The sequence below is a fragment of the Polypterus senegalus genome, chromosome 1 (genome assembly GCF_016835505.1).
Source record: "Polypterus senegalus isolate Bchr_013 chromosome 1, ASM1683550v1, whole genome shotgun sequence".
Classification (NCBI taxonomy): domain Eukaryota; kingdom Metazoa; phylum Chordata; class Cladistia; order Polypteriformes; family Polypteridae; genus Polypterus; species Polypterus senegalus.
This window is the reverse complement of record NC_053154.1, coordinates 28,283,609-28,309,391: the sequence shown is the minus strand read 5'-3', so window position 1 is coordinate 28,309,391 and position 25,783 is coordinate 28,283,609. Positions and strand designations below refer to the sequence as shown.

Below are 25,783 nucleotides of genomic sequence, written 5' to 3'. Positions count from 1 at the left end.
TCTATCTATCTATCTATCTATCTATCTATCTATCTATCTATCTATCTATCTATCTATCTATCTATCTATCCATTATAGGGGACAACAATGTTTACACAGCTTTTCGGAAAGGTCCAAGTGCAAACCATTTCAAAAAATGCATCTACTATTGCTTGACCTGTACGGGAGCCTTAAAACTGCTTGGCATGCAGCATAACCGGCTGGAGAGTGAAATTCTCATCTGTCCACTGTGTAGTTAAGCTGATGACAGACATCGGACAGACACTGCTGCTCCAAATGCCAGTGGTGAAGCTGACAGCTGTTATGTTGTACAATACGCTGCCAGCAGGCTTTTTTACAAACTCGTGTATCCTTGGTAAGACAACCTTTGTGACGTGGGTCTGACTTAGAATGCTGTACTTGAGTTCCAATGCATTTAGCAGGCTTAGAAATCCCATCAGCAACTGACAGTGGTTGATCGTCAAGAACAATATACCGGACAAGAGCTTAGAGTAGTTTCACTTCCTGCAGGTTATCATTTGACATTTTTGCTCTCAATGTTGCTTTGTTGGTTGATGCTGTGTGGTGTCAGAGGCCAGTTCACCTGCTCATGCTTATGTTTACATCTGAGGAGCTTAGTCAGGTTACTTGTAGTGGATGGACTTGTTTTTGTATCTCCTCGCTATATTATAGCAGCGTACAGTTTACAGTCTGTTACACTTTGATTTTCACCATTAATTATAAAGAAATTCCACAACGCAGATATTTTGTGTTCTCTTATTTTTGGCTCCTTAATGTTCACACAATCACGTATGCGTGTTAATAGTATTGGTTATAGACATCAGTGCACTTTTACAAGTACATTAGCACTGTGCTGGACCCAAACCAGATACCAGTATCAGTATTGCTGCATCCCTGATATAAAATAATCTTTTCTTTTCTATTAGTGGAAAGTCTGTGTGTTGTAAGTGTGTATCGAGTAATTCTTATCCACTATTTTCACTATGTCATTTATTCATTCTTATTCTTATCTACAGTAGTTCTAATTTGACTTGGTTTTTTCCTGCAACTTTTTTCTTTGACATCCAGACATTTCAGCTACATTCTTTGTATGAAAATATGCTAAAGAAATAAATGCTGGTGCTGTTGTTATCTGCTCCCCAATGCCCATTTCCAAGGCATCCACAGTACGCATAATGCTCAGGCCACCAATTGCTAGCAAATGTCTGTTACTCAGGCTGCACGTGGTATGTCCTTCATATTAGTGGACACTCTCTCATAGAAAATGGATGTGCATTTGACCTTGCAGAAGCACATGTGTGTTGGAATACAAAAAAATGGTGTGTGTATGTGGTGGACGGCCAGCGCCCTTATCTGTCCGGGACACCCCTTTTATGGAAAGACAAGGGCAAAGCGGGCTCAGGGGATTTCCTCTCCTGGATTGCTAGATGGCAGCCACCCTGGGGTGCAGCTACACCATGGATTCCCACAGAGCACTCTGGGACTTGGAATTTGTTGGCTCAGCCCTGTTTGGTTCCTGGGGAGCTGCCAGAGACTGCTTCATTGGGCTCCTGCCTTACCCAGAAGTGCTTCTACATCAAGCCTACAGGACACTAGAAGTACTCCACTGTTGTGCTGTCACTGTTCAAGGAACCAGAGTCGGGAGGAAGGAGGACAAAGCTTGCTGGGAGGAGTGGAGGTGAAAGAAGACAGAGAGAGAGAAAAAGAAAAGTACTGTGTGCTTAATTGTGCTTTATTATTATTATATTGTGTTGGGAAACGCTTGTGAGTCTCCCACAGCTCAAGAAAAAGTGTGTGTTGTGCTGGATTTGTGCCTTGTGTCTGTTTGTGTTGGGTTTAGACAGCTGGTGCGCCCCCTGCAGTTCACTGTATAATATATATATATATATATATATATATATATATATATATATATATATATATATATATATATATACAGTGGTGTGAAAAACTATTTGCCCCTTCCTGATTTCTTATTCTTTTGCATGTTTGTCACACAAAATGTTTCTGATCATCAAACACATTTAACCATTAGTCAAATATAACACAAGTAAACACAAAATGCAGTTTTTAAATGATGGTTTTTATTATTTAGGGAGAAAAAATCCAAACCTACATGGCCCTGTGTGAAAAAGTAATTGCCCCTTGTTAAAAATAACCTAACTGTGGTGTATCACACCTGAGTTCAATTTCCGTAGCCACCCCAGGCCTGATTACTGCCACACCTGTTTCAATCAAGAAATCACTTAAATAGGAGCTGCCTGACACAGAGAAGTAGACCAAAAGCACCTCAAAAGCTAGACATCATGCCAAGATCCAAAGAAATTCAGGAACAAATGAGAACAGAAGTAATTGAGATCTATCAGTCTGGTAAAGGTTATAAAGCCATTTCTAAAGCTTTGGGACTCCAGCGAACCACAGAGAGAGCCATTATCCACAAATGGCAAAAACATGGAACAATGGTGAACCTTTTCAGGAGTGGCCGGCCGACCAAAATTACCCCAAGAGCGCAGAGACGACTCATCCGAGAGGTCACAAAAGACCCCAGGACAATGTCTAAAGAACTGCAGGCCTCAATTGCCTCAATTAAGGTCAGTGTTCACGACTCCACCATAAGAAAGAGACTGGGCAAAACGGCCTGCATGGCAGATTTCCAAGACGCAAACCACTGTTAAGCAAAAAGAACATTAGGGCTCGTCTCAATTTTGCTAAGAAACATCTCATTGATTGCCAAGACTTTTGGGAAAATACCTTGTGGACTGATGAGACAAAAGTTGAACTTTTTGGAAGGCAAATGTCCGCTACATCTGGCGTAAAAGGAACACAGCATTTCAGAAAAAGAACATCATACCAACAGTAAAATATGGTGGTGGTAGTGTGATGGTCTGGGGTTGTTTTGCTGCTTCAGGACCTGGAAGGCTTGCTGTGATAGATGGAACCATGAATTCTACTGTCTACCAAAAATCCTGAAGGAGAATGTCCGCCATCAGTTCGTCAACTCAACCTGAAGCGATCTTGGGTGCTGCAACAGGACAATGACCCAAAACACACCAGCAAATCCACCTCTGAATGGCTGAAGAGAAACAAAATGAAGACTTTGGAGTGGCCTAGTCAAAGTCCTGACCTGAATCCAATTGAGATGCTATGGCATGACCTTAAAAAGGCGGTTCATGCTAGAAAACCCTCAAATAAAGCTGAATTACAACAATTCTTCAATGATGAGTGGGCCAAAATTCCTCCAGAGCTGTAAAAGACTCATTGCAAGTTAGCAAACGCTTGATTGCAGTTATTGCTGCTAAGGGTGACCCAACCAGTTATTAGGTTCAGGGGGCAATTACTTTTTCACACAGGGCCATGTAGGTTTGGATTTTTTTTCTCCCTAAATAATAAAAACCATCATTTAAAAACTGCATTTTGTGTTTACTTGTGTTATATTTGACTAATGGTTAAATGTGTTTGATGATCAGAAACATTTTGTGTGACAAACATGCAAAAGAATAAGAAATCAGGAAGGGGGCAAATAGTTTTTCACACCACTGTATATATATATATATATATATACTGCATATATATATATATATATATATATATACTGCATATATATATATATATCCATCCATCCATTATCCAACCCGTTATATCCTAACTACAGGGTCACGGGGGTCTGTTGGAGCCAATCCCAGCCAACACAGAGCGCAAGGCAGGGCGCCAGCCACCGCAGGGCACACACACCAAGCACACATTAGGGACAATTTAGGATCACCAATGCACCTAACCTGCATGTCTTTGGACTGTGGGAGGAAACCAGAGCGCCCAGAGGAAACCCACACAGACACAGGGAGGACATGCAAACTCCATACAGGGAGGAGATAGGAAGTGAACCCGGGTCTCCTAACTACGAGGCAGCAGTACTACCCACTGTGCCACCCTATATATACAGTATATATATATATATATATATATATATATATATATATATATATATATATATATATACACATATACATATATATATACATATATACACTAGCTGTGTAAACCTGTGCTGTAAAAAGCTGAGGCTCCTAGAAACTATTAAGATCATCACAAAAGAAACTGAAATGCAGAGTCGGCGGTTTCCTTTTGCGAATGAGTTCGCATACCCCCCCGTCTATCAATAGGTATGCAGTATGCAAGTGACTCTGACTTGTTAAGTTGGGGCCGCCTTGCCGGCTCTTTGAGCTTCATTGCTGTAGCCTCACACTTCCAAGCTGGTCAGAGAGACAGACAGACTTCCATGCATAGACGTGTGTATATATATATATATATATATATAGTGTTACAAAGAAAACAACTGGTTCTTGATCCTGTTTTCCCTTTCAGATTTTATTGTAGCTATTAGTACACAGATTAATCACACAGTCAATTGATTCATTTAGTAGCTAATACTAAAATGTGCACAGTTGCCAGGAAATTGATTGCTATTGGTTACTCCATTCAGATATGCAAGTCACAAAAAATGGTACAAAAATGACACACTCCCCCCACCCCAGCCACAAAACTCCTTTGTGATTTAAAAAAAGAGGAAAAAAAATATTTAAAACAGGTTAAGATTAATATACAAGCAACTGAGAGGATATTTGAGAAATCCACAGCTGTCCAGTTCCACCAGTTTATAACATCACATCTCACATGTTTAAACTAACGATTCTTCATGAGCAATATTACATTATTAAAGATTAAAAAAATATTTTAACATTCTTTAACATGTTGTTGAACACATTAATTCATTCCTGACAGTCTTATAATGTAATCAAGGGGCTTAATGGTGTTTATATTCCAATCATTCTGAAGGAAACAGATTGCAGAGGTATTTATAGTCTTGACTTTTTAACACTTCTTTCTTTATTCACCAGCAAGCACAGCTCAACTAATTATTGTAACAATCTCAAGAGATGCTCAATAAATTCCATTTGCTTTGAAGGCTTATGAAACCATGAACCAGATACACATTGAAATAGTTATATAATTTACTGAAAAGCGCAAAAAAAACAAAACAAAACGTTACCCAGGTGGGAAGGATTGTCAGATAGATGCTTATTGCTATAAATGATGCATTTGACAAACAATAGTCATGTGCAGCATTGCAAGTGAAATAGTCTGGAAAATGCAAACAAGTGAAATATACGTTTTTGACTCAATCAGGTCTTTTTGTTTCCACAACTGGGAGGAAGCCTTGGGTTTAGATAGTTAATCAATAAGACAACTTTTCTATTTCCTTCATACGAAATTTACAATAAAAAAGGGAGTATTTCTAATATGCATTATGGCATTCGTTAAGGTGCAATAGCATGACATTATGACAACTTGATTTTAGATCTCCCCCTCTCTCCCTCTCTGTAAAACTGCTTGGTTTATTTCTTCTGTTTGAGAGCAACAGCCCTTTTGATGGCTTGCTTTGTTTTACTGAAATCTGAGCAAAATGTAAAATTACAATTATGCATGTGTTAGAATGAGGAATGCACAGTAACACTGAAAAAATAATTAAAGCATTCTTATCACACAATAAAAAATAATACACAATATAGCAAGAAAAAAATGAACATCACCTTATCTCCTAATTACTTCAACAATATAATTAAGCAAATGATCATTGACATTTTTTTAAACTAATGAATTTTCTATCTAAACTATTTAAAGACATTGATGAACAGTAAGATATGAACCCTACTGATTTCTCCCCCCTATAAAAGAAAATGTTTCAAACAATAACATTCATTGCTTTTAATTTCCTTTAACTACTGTAAATTGTAATATCTAACTTATTATTATAATCAACTTAATATAGCCTTTATTGAAAAGAAATGTTTCCTTTAAATGTTTAAAGAGAAGATGGTCTGTTGGTTCACCTATAGGTTACATCCATACTACTACGTTTTCATTTAAAATTGGAGTTTTTAAACGGCAGTAGCAGTGGACAGTATCTCCTTCTATATTAAAATGACTGAAAACACATATAACATACTGTAGATGTTAAAACAAAATCCTCAGAAGGGCCGTTAACACGACAACTAACATGATTTATTGCAAAACTGTAGTGACTGGTAAATGATTTGACTTTTGTGCATGTTTGCAGCATTCAAACTGTCCGAAATGAACCTTAGGTGCATTCAGGTAAGCAGCACAACAAGCACCATGAAAAGCAACTTCACTATGTTCACTGTTTTAGAATATGGTTGTCTTCTGCTAAGGGTGACCAATAAGGCAATGAGATGTTGCAGTGGGTAGAATCCAATCATCGAAGGGCTACGTAATAAGCACGCGCAAATCAGTGCATAATTAAGAGTCTGCGTTTTCAGAACTACGTGTTTGCTCATTCACACTGAAATTTCAAATGGGTGTTTTCAGAAATATATGGCAGTGGAGAGTATTTTCACAAGTCTCATTTTTCAGAAGTTAAAAACATAGCAGTTGTGTAGACAAAAGGTGAAGATGGAGACTAATGTCTGTGTTTTTAAAAGAAAAGGTAGTGGTGTAGATGTAGCCAAAGGCGTTTTGTAACATTTGTCAGGACTTTGAAGTCAATAACCCAAATTATTTATACAAGGTGGCACCCTGGTTTTAGTGTCAGTGTTATTAAGAGTTTATTTATAATAAAAGATTAACAAACTGTAAAAGTGAGTGTTATTAAGGAAGATAACTGACTCTATTAAGGGCTGTCCTGAAGTGGTCTCTCCCACCAGCAGCAGTGCAGCCCAACATGCTCAGGACTACAGACCCCAGCCTTTAAGCCGTGACACTTGGTGCATCGACTTAGGAGGGGGTCCTTTCTGGATAATTTGCCTCTGAGTATGAACAGAAGGGTATTTTAGGTTTTGTTGCACTGCTTGCAGTTCCAGTAGTACATCACTGAATTGTGAATTTCGCAGGAACACTCAACATTTAATTATTAATATATATTAATTATATTATTAGAATTATATTTAAACATTTCATTCAATATTGTTCCCTCAATCCGGCACATATTAACTTTTAGAGTGTGTATGAACTTACAGCTCCCCAATCAAAATAGCTCTTTCTAATGAATATCGCATTTCTTCTTTCCAGGAAGCACACAGGTTAACAGAACAAACAAAAGAAAACCAAACTATTCTTAGCATTTCTCTCTTCTTAAGTGAAATAAATAATGTATATGATGCACTAAATATCCGTGTTATGTTCTGGAAAAAAAGTTATTTAATTGTCACTCGTCAATAAAATATAAATATTTGAAAAGGGCAGCTATCTGTTCATTTCCAGAACTAGTTTGTAGCAGTGCGGTCATCGAATCCAAGCAATACAGCCACATTGAAAGCTGCGTACTGATATATTAATGGATGTCATCAAATCCAAATGATTAAAATGTGCATATTGATGTATTAGTTATTGTCATCAAATCCAAATAATACAGCCTTATTGAAAATTTTGTTGGAAATATCATTACCTTCTATATTTTAAATACAGTAGATAAACAAACACAAAATATAAGATTCTGAACATGTGAGAAAACCTGGTGCCAGCAGTTCATTTCCAATGACTAATTCAGTCAAGGGAATGGGAAAAATGTGCTTATAAGACAAGATGGTTTTTGATATTGAATGAGCTATTATGGGATGGAGAGATGCAACTTAAGCTCTAACAAATATAACTCGTATGTGTAAAAATGGGAGAAAGCTCCCTTCAAAATATGTTTAAATACATTATAATATTAACTGATTGATTCTTTCATTTTGTCATCTTCCTGAGCCTGGGCCTAGTCTAGCAGCACTGGGCATAAGGCATTACCTACTGTATGTGTGGATGGGAGGATATGCTCGTGTACATATTGGGTCTTTACATGAGTATTCACCTCTTGAGGACGCAGCTGGAAATGGACCTGGAGAAAAGCCTTGCAGATGTCAGAGACCTCCACACAAACAGTAACCTGAAACCGAAGTCGCTGGAGGGTCGATAAACGTGTCACCGTGTCACCCCCTTGGTGGCGTTACTAGGATGTCAATCCAGGGGTGGTCACTTCAAATGGCCAAAAATGTAAAACTTTATATTTACTGATTTTTTTTCTCATTGAGTCAACAGATGACCCTTTGGGTCGGCATTGGCCATCCCATGCCCACTCAAGACCACATCCCTGTATCTCATTCTGTGTTTTAGGCTCCTGACAATTATTAGGAAAAGGACATTAAGCAAATTGCGGGGAAAACTGTTAACACTGTACGTATGTATAAAGGACAAATGTTTGAAGCACTTATAATTGAGTGCCAATCCATCAGTAACAGAAAAACAATTTGCGTGTTTTGAAATATTTGTGGATATATTCTTTTCTTTTACACAACTAAAATATTCCAGACAAATGCCCCTTCTACTTAATTTTCTTTGGTATACAATTTTGATGGCTTTTGATCAGTTGATTGGTATTTCTGTTTTAATGTGAGCTTAACAGTAATATTCCCTTTTTCAATTGGGTGATGTTCCAATTCAGTATATATGAAAAACATCTTGAAAGTGCAAATTAAATATTATGATTGTTTCAAAGAAATGTCCTCATGTACATCATTTTTATTACCTATTAATTATTTGATATTTGTGCTGCTGTTAAGTGACTGGATCTACTGTTGTATTCATTTCACAGATCAGGCAGCTTCGTAATCGGTATAAGGCACTTCAGCGATCACACTGCTGTAGTAAGCAAAGATAAAGAAAAAAAATATTGTCACCATTTTGAAAGGTGGAAATGCGAAGAATGGCTGACACCCCAGTCCAGATTTATCTCAATGCTAGAAATGGGGTTAATAATAATAACGCAAACTAAATACGGTAGGTGAGCGTGAATTAGAATGTTCTAATGCAGTCACACAGACTGTATTTGATTTGTTCTGACTATCTGGTCCATACCATGACACATTTTTCTTTGCTTCTAACTTCACTGAACTTCTTAGACTGGACCGATATAGTGTATCCTTTATGCTAGTCATTAAGAATTCAGCGTTGGTCTTAAAGAAAGCAGAATTGCAAAGGTTAAATCTTCTGCTCTAAAAGGCTTGAGAAGCTCATCACAATGGAGCGTTGTTGCTTACAATTGCCTTTCTTATTTTCTTAATCAATAAAACACATTGCATGTTCTCATAGGATGAGTAATTGTTCACAGAATTGTTTGGAAACATGACTTATAATTGTATTGATGGAGAAAAATGGATCAATGTTAATGAGTATGTGAACAATTTCAGGTTGTAGATTTTGTCTATTTTTATCTAATTCTCACTGTATACATTCTTCATGTGCCTATTCTTCTTAGTTAAAACGCTTTTAATTAATAAATATAGAGCAAATACTCTAAATTCAAATAAAAAGGAAAGGATTAGAAACAGGTTTTAAATCAGAAAGATAAGACAATTCGTAAATAAATGTATTTGAAGCTGAAACTAGGTGACACCTTTTTGTACATCGTAATCGTAAAATATTTGCAGCGTAACTCCATGCCATTATGAAGACATTTCTAATGGACAGATATGCTGCTCTTTTAATTAAGGTTACATCCACACTGCTACATGTTCATTTAACAACAGTGGTTTTAAACAAAAAATGATCTTTGTCCACACTAGTGTTTTCACATCGTTTACGAAAAGGATAATAATACTTAAGGACCAAAACTGCATACCACGGAGATGTTCGCCTACATTGGACATACATGCCCGCAAAGGCAGAAAAATCCTTGAAGGGATGGAACTGCTGCTGGCCATGGGATGTATCACAAAACTTTATCGCCTAGTAAAGTATTTGCTTCTTGCAGATGTATGCAGCATTCAAATTGTACCAAATTTAATTTAGGTGCGTACAGGTATGCAGGACAACAAGCACCATGGGAAGTAACTTATGTTGGAATATGGTTTTCTTCAAAGAAAGGTGACCCATGAGGGAGTGCGACGTTGTAATGGGCAGGATCCAACTGGGAAAAGGCTACATAAAAAGCACAAACAAATCAGAATGCAATTAGAGTCTGTGTTTTCAGCCATTCACATTGCAATGCTAAGCTGGCATTTTTAGAACTATATGGCGCTGGACGGGGTTTTGAAAACGCTGGGTAGTGTGGACGTAAGCCGAAAATGGACAGTAATGACTGTTTTTAAACATAAATGTAGCAGTGTGGACATACAAATGTTTAAAGGGTGGAGTAGGATGCTTTCGCAATATTTATTTATAAAAATGTCCAAGTTTTATAGATCGTGTAGGTCACAGATGGATACTTTATCCATGTGTCTCCAACATGATGCACCATAAACAACTGTGAAAATCGCCAATGTCATAGACGTGATGATATATGAAAGATAACTTTCCATAATGCAGATGATCTTGCCTAAGACTATACCCGTGGATCCAAATTGTACCGACTTTCTGAAAATGGAAACATTACTTATTCTGTCTAGAAAAAAATGTCATGAGCCTTTATTTTTTGGAATCTCAATTATTTAAATTCATAAAATTCCAGCTTATACTTTCAAATGTAGTTGCTATATCAATGTCATTTTATCTCAATGTTTAATAATGAAATTGGCCTCAAGAAATTACCATGAAGTAATTTCTTGTCATGCCTGAATTGTGTAGTCATATGGAACATTAATGACCAAGCACAACATTCAGATACTAAAGTATGTCAATCTACTTTCTAAACACACTATCCCAGCCACACTGGGCACAAAGCAGTAGCTAAGCCTAAATGAAACACCAGTCTACTACTTACTACAACCCTCAATCACACCGGGCCACTTATGGTCATCAGCAAATGTAACAAGCATGTCTTTGGGATGTGGGAGGAAATCAGAGCAAAAACATGCAAACTCTACACAGGCAGCTACTTGGCTAGGAACTGAATCAAGGTCCCTGGAGCTGTGTGGCAGCACCATCCCTAATTAAGCTTTTCATAAAGCTACATTTTATTTCAAAGATAAGACTGTAATCAGAACATTTCAGAGTAAAATATATATTTTATCACCCAATTAATGCAATCATTATAAACACACACAGACAAAAGTAAAAGTAGCATTAGGGAGTCTACAACATTGACATTGAGCCTGCAACAGTAATATCAGGATTTCAAGAATTCTTCAGTAATTCTAAATAAACAAATATGCTTTTGTGATGTTGCACATACTGCAAAGAACTATAACCATGTTTAGAAATTTCTTGTTCTTGTTAATATATTTGTTGTGTTTTTAAGTGTAAAGACAGCAAAGTATTGTAAATTCTCATTACGGTTTTCTTTCCACACAGTTAATGAATTATATCATAGAAACAAAAAAAAAAATTCTGTAACAATTTCTTATTTCCGTTCTAATAAACAGGCTGCTGCAAATCATCAAAAAGGGCGAAACACCCCTCAGTTGCCGCCTGGCATTAAGATTACTGGCAATAGTTTACTGGCTATAAGATTCTTACAAGTCCAGCATGTCAATGTTAAAACATGAACAATGTTAAAATGAGCTCCACAGGAGTCCCAGTTGTCCATTTAGAAATAATACTATTAATACATACTATACTGCATCTCCTTGATGGCTTTCAAACCTAACATTTCTCGCCACAGAATTAAACAGGAAAATGTATATTTAGCCCTTAGTGGTAAAACTGCAAAATTAATGTTTCAGTAGCAACATTACTTTCACAAAGTCAAATGTCTCCCTCTTTACAGTCTGAATCAGCTCTCCTGCAATTGTAACTAATAGAAAAAGAACAAAAACAACATGTGTGGGGTGGTGGGGGTAGTGTTTGGTGGCAGACAAGACAACACAGGACATCACAATACATTATGGCAAAGCACACATCTTCATCCTAATAAACCACACAGACTAGCGTTCTCCCCAGGTATGTCAATCAAGTTGTTGGCCACAAATTTCACATTTCAGACTATAGCATTAAGGTTGGATTGAAACTCTGAGACAAAACTCAGAATAAGTTGGAGGGAACCACGCCTGGAGGAAACTATCAAGTTTTCCTGATTTCCTTCAACATCTCAGATCATCATTCTCTGTCATCAGCTTAGTGTTTTTCTATTAATGCAGAGTCTGCTTTTCAGATTTGAGAGTGCCATTTTGAGCGATATCTTGTTTAAAAAAAGGTAACAAGAATTTGGCAGTGCTTTTTCTCAATATTAATACTGTGTTTGATGAGATGAAACTGGAGTTTCCTTTATTTTCCACTCGGAAAACAGCTATGTTCTTCAACATTAATTTGTTACAACATGAAGTAGGACTTGAACTTTGCAATGGCAATATGCTACAGAACTCAACAAGAATCTATAAATGTCTTCTGAGTAAATAATTTCTTGTTTCCTGTCCAAATTATAAAGGTCATCGGGCTCATGGTAGGTTTGCCAATACTCCCATGTTTCATAGTTAATACTGTAAAACAAGTTTTAAGAGAAAAGAAGAAGACTAGGCCTAAGCATGCAAGATATCCTGTATTATGTGATGTTGCCTCGGTTCAATTCAAAGAGTTGGAAATCTTATTTGAACCTCACATGCTATCGGTGCAGATCATTTCTTGGTTAATGGCTTGTATATCTGTATTAACCGCCCCACAAAGCCTTATTCAGTATCTTTGGCCTATTAGACTGAACTTCAAGCACTTTAAAGTTTAATACACCGGCAACGGTGATCACTAGATCCTTATCAATTCTTCAGTACATCCAGGACAGCCAAAACATGGAATGCTGAAAGCAAAATCAACAGCCACAATTCAGCTGAACCATACCACATGACTTGTAGCAACACAAACCACCCAGCTCACATAACTCTGAACCTGCACATAGACCAGCCGTGTGAACTTTTTGTCAAATCTGCATTGATATAACATATACACTCAATTATGTTAGTACTTTATTTGGGACTGCATTAGAGAGCATAATCTTCAAAAAAAAAGTCAAGAGTCCATCTCAAAATAAGGTTTAATTTAATGAGAATTACAAATTGGAAAAATACTGGGTTTTACAATGCTAGGCATTTCAATGTAGTGCATAGCTATAACTACAGTAGGTGCAGTGAAGATAATATGGTGGACCCAAATAGAACCTTCAGACCAAAATATCTAGAAACAGGGATTCTTCAGGTACTGCTTTATGTTTTTTTTAATACAAAAATGTTCAGTTACTGTCTGGGTATGGTGCATGCGTCTTTAAATTACATCCTTGTATTTGTTTAAGTAACTGATTTTATTAAAATGAATATTCTATTCTCAGTTGTTAGCTTAGTTCTTAAAACATACAGTACAGTACATTTTGATATTTCAGATGGTTAATTCACATGAAAAAAGCCAAAACTGAATTGTAGTCCCTAGTGTACAGCATCAAGGCTCAAAGAGCAACTTTATATTTTAATTATGGGAGGATTTCTTCATTGATTGCACAATTCTATAAGAAAACTGATTCTAAATGCAGACTGTTCACACTGGTGGACTACAAACTTTAAATTAAAAATATAGAAGTGAAGAGTGAAAGCAAGCATTTGTTTAAAAATTCACATTCCAAAAGCAGGTTACCATTGTCAATGTCTAGCATGTCTAAGTCCATTTTGCATAAGCCATCACGTATGCCCACCACCTAGTGCCTTACCGATGGGGAGCCCACATCGCTGATTTCACATGAATATGTGCTGAGCTGCTGGGCTAACACTTTGAGACAAACTTTACTGCCTCTCCATATTTAGCTAGATGAAGTGGTTTGGGTATATTATGAAGATGCCCCATTGATACCTGACATCGGAAGTGTACCGGGAACACTTCACTTGGAGAATTCCTACAGGCACACCCAGGACACACTGGAAAAAATGATATATGTGTTGAATGTCTCAGGAAACTTCCAGAAATACCTGTTGGTACTATGTGGACTGTTTTGTTTGTTGCAATCATAAACTATCATTAAGACAAGCAGATAGAATGTCAGTAGAAAGAAATGGTGTATTTCTTAAATAATAAGATTCAAGACACATTCCAATATTTAAACTGTGAAGTTTAATTTATTAATATTAGTAACTTTAAGATCATGAGTTTTCTGGTCCTCTTTTAGTAACAAGAGGTTTCATTTCACAAGAAAGGGGCTACACACATGCTGTATTTTTGTCGAGTATGTATAGTCACAGCAGGACATTTTCAGAACAAGGTTATAAGTTACACATAAGTACTGTTTTTTATTTTTGAATGTACTATTTTTGACATGTCTCAAATTTCAAAGCATTATCTCTGGTTTGCTATAATGAATGTCAGGATTTGTGTTAAAAATCTGCTTCAGGTTATTGGATTATTAAAAACAAATATATGTGTTTTATTAGCTTGTTGTAGCTCTATTGTTAGAAACAATAAGGAAGAAAAAATTTTAAACTTACATGGAAAGGAAATGTTCATATGGTGGACCAGAGAAAGTGACATTCTACATTAGATGGTGACAAGTAGGAAAAAATAATAAGATAAGATGAATCAGGTGAATACAAAGTTTAATATTATACTTCTGTATTGCAAGTAAAGAAAAATACAATTAGAAAGTAGTCTGCTAAAGCTTCCCGGTGCAGTTAAAGAGCAGACAACCACTTTGGATCACTTCTCACCTACATATGGCAATTAATTTCCTAAAATTGCCTGCCTTCATTGATTCTCTTGTTAAGATGGATTTGTGAAAGGAAGAAAGCAATGGAGCGCTCCATTTAACCCACCAATTAGATTCTTAAAAGATACAGCCTAAAAAGTAATGAGTAAGAAGGGAGGAAAAGAGCAGAGATTCATCATTTGAATTATCTAACAAAAATATAAACAAATTAAAAAAAAAATGTTGGGACATCTTCACCTTTAAATCCCAACGGAATATGAACAGAAATAAAAAGCTGCACGAAAGCAGCAGGTGATTTGCCATAGGCGCATCTGCATGGTGGTCTGAAATGAAGCGGCGTTCAAATGTTACCCTGTTGTTTATACACGTTCATCTCCTCATGATTATTCATTTAGTTGAACTTTGAAAGTGTGTGCTGGATAAAAGAAAGATTGATTAGTCCCGACTGCTGCATTTCGACTATACGTTTGAAGGGCACATTTATAGGCTAGTGAGCCTTGTTGAACATATCCTCAAAACTAGAAACTCCATAGAAGAAGAGGTGAGCCGCAAAAATTCTAAAACTGCCTTCAATGTACTTGTTTCCATGCCACGACAGGAAAACATTTTCTAGCCTAAAATAAAGAAGCCCGAATTTTATAAAGAGTTGGATCTACTCTGACCTTAATCTGACTGGGTCACATGCGTGGTTTTTTTAATCCAATACCTTAAAATGCTCTCCCTCCACTGGTAACTTCCCTTTAAGGCCAAATTCGGTGAGCAAACATACAGACAGATAAATCAGACCATGGGGAGAAGACTATACGTAGACACATATATAAAAATGACACAAAGTTGCTCTACACTTGATCTCCCCCTTGTAATAAGCATACAAAATATAATGGAAGCACTAATCATTTAGGTTTTATTTATAATAGTCCAATGTCAAAAACCAAAACCCCAGTTCTATGCTTCATTTTTAACTTTATGTTACTTATGCTTGGATTAATAAAAAAAAAGAAATGACATGGCATGCATTTATAGAGACAGAATGTGGGAGAGCAAGAGAAACAGAGAGTGAGAGAGATAAATAGGAGAAATAAAAAAGGGCGAATGCTTCCAAGAAACAAACAACAAAAGTAAAGTTAATGTAAATGAACATGCCACATTTCTGGTTGAAAAAATATATATATATTTATGTATGTATATGCACCATTTTGTTGCCAAAAAAGTTAGATTTAAAAAGAGCAAGGAGCATGAAAATTACATTTTATTAATTATTATAGTTATAAGATTTAATCATTATTATTTTTATTATTTAATTTTAATCACTACCAATATTATTATTGTTGTTATAAAAAAAGTGTTTAAAACTCTCGTGGTAAAATTTAGAATAGGTCTGCATTTTTTTTTTTTTTTTTAACTGGAGACTTCTCAAATTAATTTTTTTTATACCTGGAAAATTATTTAATTGATTGATTGCTTAATTTAATTTTCTGAAGTGGGGAACGTAGCATATTTAGATTACTGAGTGCTAGGTAGGAGTCGACCCTGAACCAGGACACAAGTCCAATGCAGGGCAATCTACTCACACCAGGCCAGTTAGGTTAACCTGCATATTTATGGGATGTAGAAAAAAAAAAAAAAAAAAAGACCACCCGGAAAAACACCCACATACACATAGGGAGAACATGCAAACTCTAAAGAGATGGTGATCAAGCCGGGCTTTGAATCATGGGCTGTTGATTTGTGAGGCAGCAAACCTAGGTGCTGTACCACCATTAATTATTCAATCAATCAATCGGTTACTTCATCTATTAAAAATAAACTCAGACTCAGAGTATGTATTCATCAAGGCAATGGTTTTAAAAGACAACGTGTGCCTGATTAGGGCTGAATAGGAGTCGGAGTCTACAAATAAGAAGTTTTGTCATCCTCATAAAAATGTGTATCACTGAATGGTCAATCTGTCCAGACCTATTCTGAAGTCCACACAGAGCTATTAACACGCAAAAATAAAACAAACAAAAAAGAAAATAAAAACAAACAAAAGAGAAACAATAAAAAAAAAACATTTCTTTGATCGTTGATCTTTAAAATGCCTCTTGTGAGTAACTCTTGTGTAGTAATGCAGTTTCCTTCCTTTGAGATGGCTAACATTGTCACGTTGGTACAGTAGATCAGATCCGAGGAGGACTCACTGCAGTTCCTGGCAGTGTCCAGGAGGGGGTCCTCTCTAACACGAAACCTCCATGGTCTGGGAGGGGCTTGAGGCCACCTGGCCGGCCTCACTGCCCTGGGACAGGGTGCGGGAACGAGATCGTGTTCCATCAATCGAATAGGAGCTGGACAGGGAGGCTGTGCGGGATCGAGACAGGCGTGTCATACAGGCAGAAGCCACTGTAAGGGGGGAAAAGAAGAAGAAGAAAGATTCATTTGGGATGACAGACAGTAGGAATCAAGAAGAAGCAGCAGAGGAACATTACAACAGTCACTTTAGATTGAAAATTAATGCACCAAAGACAGTGAGCACCTTTCAGATTTCTCTGTCTACACATCTGGTCCTCTGTTTGAGTGAGTCTGTGTGTCTCAGAAGCAGCTGTCTTGTGCTTCTTCCTTTACCATTAAGTTTCACTCAGTTTCCAAATCATGTAGCATGTCCTAATTCTGATGATTCTGGCAAGTGCTTATGTTCAATCACCTTAAACTATGTTGGGTTTTTGGACATTTCAGTACATTCTCATCTCTATCTTACCTTCACACCAAATCACAATTAACTGTGCCAATGAGATAAGTCAAGAGGCTTTATTATTGTATAATAAAAGATGGGAAGTGTGAAAAGTATTTCTATTTAAATGTAGAAAACACTGACCATATCTTCCTTATTCATTTTAACTTTACACTTAACATTTTTTGTTTATTTTTAAAATGGATTACAAATAATACATCCTACAGTGTGCAAGGTCTTTCCTTATCATGATTCACTTAAAATATTCTGTTGGCTTTGTACTATAAATTGCATGTATACAGTAAAAATGAACTGATTGATTATTTCCAGCTTTGTGTAGACTCCACACCATGTGAAAAAAACAAGCTTGGAAAATAAATAAATGGATAATGCAATCCATCTAACATCTCATTGCATTCACAAGGCTCTATAAATCAAATTCACTCTGATTAAACACTTAGGGGAAAAGGTGATTGCTTTAACACAAGTAGACAAAGTGCAGAGACTTTATAGAGGACTGAATATTATTACTAATATTTGCAATATTATTTATTAACAATACTGAAATATGAAAGATGTTAATCCTGTAATAAATACCAAAATTACTCGGTAACATTCCTAATAAAGCAATACATAAACCCCTTTAATTTAGCTATATTTGAAGGCTGTGCTGTGAGAACTTTATAGTGTCAGTCTAAATGTACTAAATTGCACATTTTTTGCCCTGTTACACACATTTCATATGAACAATTTTCCAGTAAACATAAATAAAGGTTTCTGCTAACTTAAAGGGGTTTAATAAATATGGCAGCTAGCATTCTATACACAGCAAGTCATTCATTAATTGTGTGAATGCTGTAAGAGCGATACCACCTTGGAGGGCAGGTAGGATGGTGGACTTACTTAAAGAAAAGCCTAATTGATGACATTTAAATGATAGTGAACAGTTTTGGCAAATGACATGATAATTTTATTCTCTAAATTACGTACGACAAAAAAGATCAGAGCTACATGCATTTAAACTGCAACAGGCAAGATAAACACTTTTAATGAGAACTTAGGCTTAGACAGTTACACGAGAATTGCTCTCTCCAAGTAACAACTGGAGGAGTTCAAGCATCTTGAGAACTCCTTCATGAGTAATGTAAAAAAGGAAAATGAAATTGAAAAGCAAATTGGTGTGGCGGCAGCAGTTCTGTGAATACTGTACTGATACATGGTGGTTTAACAGGAGCCAAGTCTAAAGACAGAAATCTTGGTTTAGCGTTTGATCTACATCCCTGTCCTAACCTATGGTCATGAGCTTTGGGCAGTAATCAAAAGAATGAGATTGCAAGTAATGAAGTAATTGCAAGTAATGAAGATTCTCTGCAGGGTGACTATGCTAACACTCCATGACAGGGCGAGAACCTCAGTGATTCAGGAAAGCCTGAGAGTTACTGCTCCACAGGATCAAGAGGAATTAGTTGAGGTGGTCAGGACATGCTGTAGGGATGCATTCTGGGTGCCTTCCCCTAGAGTTGATAAAGGGTTGGTATCTTTGGGCTGGCTTGTAGCCTGGGGACGGGGATGTCTGGGCTTGCCTGCTTGGTCTGCTACCACTGCTTCAGAAAATGAGATCAGAACTAAAGCAGACTTAGGCAGAAGTTTTCTTTGGGTGGATTCAATTGGAAGCTTCTCTACCATTACTTATGGCATTAGTATACAACATCACAACGGGCATTGTAAAAACTTAAGGCCACCAGTTAAAGATTGTGACACCGTGTTCACTTATTTACTGGGTTTTAAAATAACAGTAATAAATAGGCCAACCAAGATTTTTTACGATTTTTACTGTATAACTTTGACATCTTAAATATACAGTAATTTGGGTGATATAATTTGCACAGGGTTTTACTTTAAAAACAAATTGTGCATCAAATAAGCATTTAACCAAAAGAAGATTAAGAAGTGACATGATTGAAGTGTTTAAAATTATGAAGGTATTTAGTCCAGTGGATCGAGACTTGTATTTTAAAATGAGCTCATCAAGAACACGGGGACACAGTTGGAAACTTGTTAAGGGTAAATTTCGCACAAACATTAGGAAGTTTTTCTTTACACAAAGAACGATAGACACTTGGAATAAGCTACCAAGTAGTGTGGTAGACAGTAAGACGTTAGGGACTTTCAAAACTCGACTTAATGTTTTCTTGGAGGAAACAAGTGGATAGGACTGGCGAGCTTTGTTGGGCTGAATGGCCTGTTCTCGTCTAGATTGTTCTAATGTACTGTAACACAAGAAATTATTGATTTGCTTTCAGTGCAGTATTATTAATGTTATTATTGTTAATTTATTTATTTAACAGACTTCCTTATCAAAGAAAAATTAAATCTGGTGCTCAATTGCATAAACACATACAAAACAGCAATAAAAAGTGGTGAAGCTATCAGTCTCTAAAAGTAAACATCAACACATTAATTATAAAAATGCTGAAAAACTACGCCTTGGGCAGATGTTTTGTTAGAATATAGATTTAAGAAAACCAACTAATGGCCACCTCAGTTTGGTTAGCGGCAGTAACAAAACTCCAAGGAGGTATAGCAATGAAACAATGAGCATCTAAGATGGTGTTGGGGTTCATTATAAGGGAGAGTTGCAAATGGCTGCAAGACACAGAACAAATTATCTGCAAGAGCAAGGGTTTCAAGTGCAACTGCAATTTTTCTCCTTGTATTCTGGTTTGGTTCTCATGCCATGACAAGCAAACAAGAAGGCCCAGGAAGCAATCTCCATGTAGAAGGCCATTAGAAGGATGCTAAGGAGGAGGAAAAGGAGGTAATGCATCAAACAAAAAGCATTATCTAGGAAATACATCTTATACTCTGTGGTCATCTACCTGAGGAGATACTGAGCAGTCTGTAAAAAAAGAAAGAAAGAAACAAAGAAAGAGCCACCCTCCACTCCCTGTAAATAGGGTCTGAGAAGACCACAGGGAATTTGCTGCAGAGGAAAAGGTGCTCTTAGCTTATAAATATCAAACAAAAGGGCATTATTTAAAAAAAATAAAGCAAGACGTTGGCAAATTGAGGAAGACAAGAAAAAAGAAAAAGGAAAGAAGGAAAGAAAGAGTTAACTGTTAATATTAATAAGACTGAAATAATAGGACAGACACAGAACTTTGAATGAATTGTTATCCTCTATAATGAATAATACAGTTTAAGTAATTAAAATAATCTTAAATTACAAAAAAGTGAATGAAACAAGGCAAGAAGACAAGTATATTAAAACACTGAAATCAAAATGCATTAAAATGTGTTCTTGCTACAGTAATCAATGGATAAATTCAATATTTTCAAAGTCAGTTTTTCTTCACAATTGCAACAAGTATCCATTAAAGAGTGAAACTTGTCTTGATAAATATATCATTATGTATATATTACAAACACATCTCCTACGGTGGCTTACAATGGGACAACAGATGAAACATGAAACAAAAGCCCTAAAACTTGCTGAATTGGTGGTAAAGGTTTTGATCTCAGAAAACATGCCTTTTTAATTTCCATGGCACATTTATATCAACAAAACAAAGTTGGAAGTATTCAATTGCATTACAGATTCCTGTTCACAGTGAAGACTATAAGTGATGTTTTCATGTAGATAGTTAATACGGATTTCACATCATCATTTGGAGCTTTAATCACTACTAACCAACTAGTTTGCGGCTAACTTAGACCAATACAGTTCACTCTACTGAAAGCTGCCAGTTTGGTCCTTCTGACTTTGATCATACTTATCAGTAACACAAACGATGAACTTTTCCCGTTACATATCTATGGTTTTTAGTGGCAATATCAGTAAATCCCATTCTTCTCTGTAAAGACATGCATCCTTAGTAGGAATTACTTTATATTTTCCACATGTGAACCACCATTCACCAGTTAGTTTCGCTGAAGCCTGACGTATAATATCTATGTCTAAAGACAAATATGAGTGAATTTTACTTAAAACTGAGTGGGAACAATTAGACTGCTCACTGAGTGTCACATTTCTAAAACAATCCAATGCCTCATGATGGCAGTGCACAAATCAGGAGTGGTGATTTTAAACTGCTAAGATCAGAGGTGATCTCTTTAACCTGGTCCAACAGAGACCAAGCTTCTGTTTACGATAAACCATCTACAGTCTAAAATAAACCCTACTAGACTTATAAAGTAAATGTTGTTTATACAGAGAGGACATTTCATGTGTAAACAAAAACATAACCTGATGCAAGGGAAAAACCTTCTGTAGCATCAGATTATATATTGGCATTTGATGACATAAATGGAAGAATGGTAAATGTGAATGATATATTGCTATGTGTGCTCGCTGTTGTTCAGTTACAATGATAGTGTTGACATAAACTTGAAAGAATTAGCAGCTATATTCATGAAAGAATAAACTGCAAAGTATGCATTTGAAGTAAATGGTGCCATTAGGAATGCCATTAACAGAGATGATAACGATGAGCCACAGGAGATGCAGATTTCAGTACTCAAAACACGTGAATCAACAAATCTGCCTAACAACACCAGTAGATGAACAGATGAGGCTGCACAATGTCCAACTTCTGACTGCACGTCTAGATGAATAATTAAAGAGATTTAACAGTACTGTCTAATTGGAAATGCAAACATACCATGACAAAACAGCCACAGCATTTTAACACATTGTATATCCACAATGCTTATCTAAACTCTTTTTGCTGCTGTTATTTCATATAGTTATACAATAGCTAAAAGGATAGCAAGACATCATAGTAGACAGAGGCACTTCTCAAACGTGTGGAGCACATTAGCTGTGGTGGTCAACTTGTGTCTCTCTGTCTGTCTCCACTGTTGAGGTGTTCATTACAACGTGTAAAATGATTAATAAGCCTCAGTTACCTTGTGCTACTGAGGCTCTGAATGGATAACAGCAATTTTAACTTATTTTCTCTCACCATCAAGTCTTTGTTTAGAATCTTTTGCTCTGTAACACGGCAGTTTAAAATGCATGGACTGGAGAAATGTGTGGTGGGTGTTTTAGGAAGAATTCTTAGGGGTGTAGTCTTTGCAGCTCAAGATTTCACCACTATTCACTACACACTTTTTAGTAGGTCATCCCCAGATGTGCATTCTTGTTTGCGAAGCATGTCTGGCCTAGCCAGACAAATCACCAGTTGTCCTGAGCCTGGCTGTAGGGTCAGGTCAAACATTTTCTCCTCTCTGTCGATTACCAATTCTGTTAGTTTTTCATTGACTTTGACCTGCTTCATTTCCTTATCAGTTTGTATCGGGTTGGCATTGAGTTAAAATGTTTCATGTTCAGAGCTGGACATATTGATGGTATAAGATGAAATCATACAAATCATACAAGTTGACTATTCTGTAACTTTATTCCGGGGATAGCTTTACTTTTCTAACAATTTGAACAAAAAAGTTCAAATTGTTAGAAAAGTAAAGCTATCCCCGGAATAAAGTTACAGAATAGTCAACTTGTATGATTACATCTACAACTCTCCATGAAGTTAGCTACCAATGTCTACTTCCCTGGGGGGTGAAAGGTTGTCACATATGTGCAGGGGAATCAAGTAAAGTTGGACTTGATTAAAACAGTTTAGTTTCACAAAAATGCATTATGAAAACACTATGGATATTCACTTTTCCAGCAAATACGGAATCTCAAAACATGAATTATTATTTGGGAACATTCATTGCTCTGAAGTAAACACATTTGGTAAGTTTTAAGACTTTTGTTTTTATTCGTTCTGTTATTGTAAGCAACACAGGGAGATAAAAGGTTCACTTAATATCACAAAATATGACATGAATGTATACCACAATTGTGGAAATAAAACTTTGACTTCAAAATTACTAAACGTACCCTTTAAGGTATTTGGAAGGAAATGCCAAAGAAATTAAATGTCAGTGTTCTAAGATATTTTTATTTTCTTATGCTTTATTACTGAATATCAATGAAGGAAATCCAAAAATGAGTCAGTCAGGCGCATTTGCAGTCTTAAATAAAATACCTCTCATAATTAAATTAATAAAAAGCCAAGAAATAAGTGAGTAATTTTAAAACATGCTTAATTAAATTTAAGGTTAGGGTAGGGGATGAGAGGTACAGCCTAACCATTCAGCACTGGGCGTAACATTGGAAGAAAAAATGTACTCAAACAGGGCCCAATTCATCTAACTTCCAGCTCTTTAAGGTTTTTGGAGGAAAGTAAATGCAGGTACAGCAAGAACATGTTAGGTCCACATAGACAACAGTCAGGTGAAGGATTTAAACTTGAAATCCTGGATCTGTAAGGCTGCAACAATAAGTACTGTGCCTTCCAGGTATATAATTATTATTAATGTATATATATTCACAAATATTATCTACATATTGATCTGAAGTGTAACAGATACAAAATGGTGATAAGAATTGCACAAGACAATTCATGGAAAAGAAAGGAAATACACAAACTGGTGTGAGTTAATTTGATTAAATAAATCTTAATAATTTATTAAAGAGATATGACAGGAACTCTGGGTAGTAGGGTACACTGATGTCACTCTTCCATGTCCTCTGTTATGAATTAGCAGTTAGGCTACTTGGGGAGTGCAGGGGCACTTAGGGAGTGCAGGGGCAGCCAGGCCAACAAGAGGGAGCTCTAAGCTTTACATGACATTTGGAAATTTAGAGAAAGCCCTTGGAATTACCCAGAAGTAGCTTGTGGATGGAACTTAAAGTTCATGTTAAGATCACACAGGGAGCCCTCAAATTTGAGGTTGGGAGGAAAGTTGGACAATGGTTCAGCTGCTTAGAGGAAGTAATAAAAGAAGGGTAGGTGTCTTGGAGAAAATACATATAGTGTGAGGTGGAGGAGATTTTTTGGTATTATTTGTAGTACCATATAGAGAGGGGGTTCATTTAAGCCCACAAGTGTAACCAGGTTTTTCTTTTTTGTTTATGTGCTGCTTTGTTACTCCTTGCTTGCTTTCATTATTTTAGTTAATAAAACAGCCTTTTCCATAACTTTGTATTCCTTAGCACTTGTCCTGAGTTTGGTAAAGAACTTTGGAGGCCCTGTACTGTTCACACTGTAAACTTTAATATTATTATGGAAATATTATACTAAATATTCCTTAACATGCTGAACTGCATAACAGAAACAAAACTCTTCTATCAAATGGTAATTACTAAAGAGAAACATTGTTAAAATTACTGTTAACACAAAGAGTGTCTGAAAATTCTGAATGCAATGAATTTAAGAAAACAATCTAATTTTTGTCAGCCAAAAGTTAAAAGAAAAAAGAGAGAACACACAGCAAACTAAAAAATGAGTATATTCCAAAATAAAAATTATATTTCATATTGATTTCAGTACGCCCAATGCACTTTTTTAATGCAACAGGTGCTTAATACTTTATTATATCTGGAGTTTTTTTGAAATTTCTATATTTTACTTCTTTCAGAAATTAGAAACTCATTACAAGGTTACTTACTGTATCCCATTCCCTGCACAAAATATTTGAAGGCTTCAGTAAGCTTGCCAGGCTGTGAAAAGATAAAAAAACAAAATAAAATTAATGATCAGTCAAACGTACACATTTAATGATTTTATGTTTCATGCACTATCAATACATTTTGAACCTGCTACTACAATAACTGCCAATGATTACAAATACTTCGCAAATTTAGTGTAGTGCAGGGTGAAACCGTTTATTGTATAAATATTTATTCAAATATAATTAATATAAAATGTTCAATATATACGAGTATGTGCTGTATTCACTATACTGTAAACAGTATACACTCACCTAAAGGATTATTAGGAACAGCATACTAATACGGTGTTTGAGCCCCTTTCGCCTTCAGAACTGCCTTAATTCTACGTGGCATTGATTCAACAAGGTGCTGAAAGCATTCTTCAGAAATGTTGGCCCATATTGATAGGATAGCATCTTGCACATGGAGATTTGTGGGATGCACATCCAGGGCACGAAGCTCCCGTTCCACCACATCCCAAAGATGCTCTATTGGGTTGAGATCTGGTGACTGTGGGTGCCATTTTAGTACAGTGAACTCATTGTCATGTTCAAGAAACCAATTTGAAATGATTCGAGCTTTGTGACATGGTGCATTATCCTGCTGGAAGTAGCCATCAGAGAATGGGTACATGGTGGTCATGAAGGGATGGACATGGTCAGAAACAATGCTCAGGTAGCCCGTGGCATTTAAACGATGCCCAATTGGCACTAAGGGGCCTAAAGTGTGCCAAGAAAACACCCCCACCAGCCTGCACAGTGGTAACAAGGCATGATGGATCCATGTTCTCATTCTGTTTACGCCAAATTCTGACTCTACCATTTGAATGTCTCAACAGAAATCGAGACTCATCAGACCAGGCAACATTTTTCCAGTCTTCAACTGTCCAATTTTGGTGAGCTTGTGCAAATTGTAGCCTCTTTTTCCTATT

General features: G+C 36.4%; 1 protein-coding gene across 1 annotated transcript in view; it reads right to left on the bottom strand.

The window, feature by feature from the left end:
- Nucleotides 1–4,344: 4,344 nt before the first annotated feature.
- Nucleotides 4,345–25,783, bottom strand: part of ndrg2 (NDRG family member 2) — a 292,176-nt gene continuing 270,737 nt past the window's right edge. Inside the window, exons 15-16 of the mRNA XM_039745196.1 lie at nucleotides 24,810–24,861; nucleotides 4,345–16,981 (exon numbers count right to left, since the gene is read on the bottom strand). Coding sequence (XP_039601130.1) covers nucleotides 16,818–16,981; nucleotides 24,810–24,861 — 216 coding nt within the window. The 3' untranslated portion in view covers nucleotides 4,345–16,817. The remainder of the gene's footprint in view (nucleotides 16,982–24,809; nucleotides 24,862–25,783) is intronic.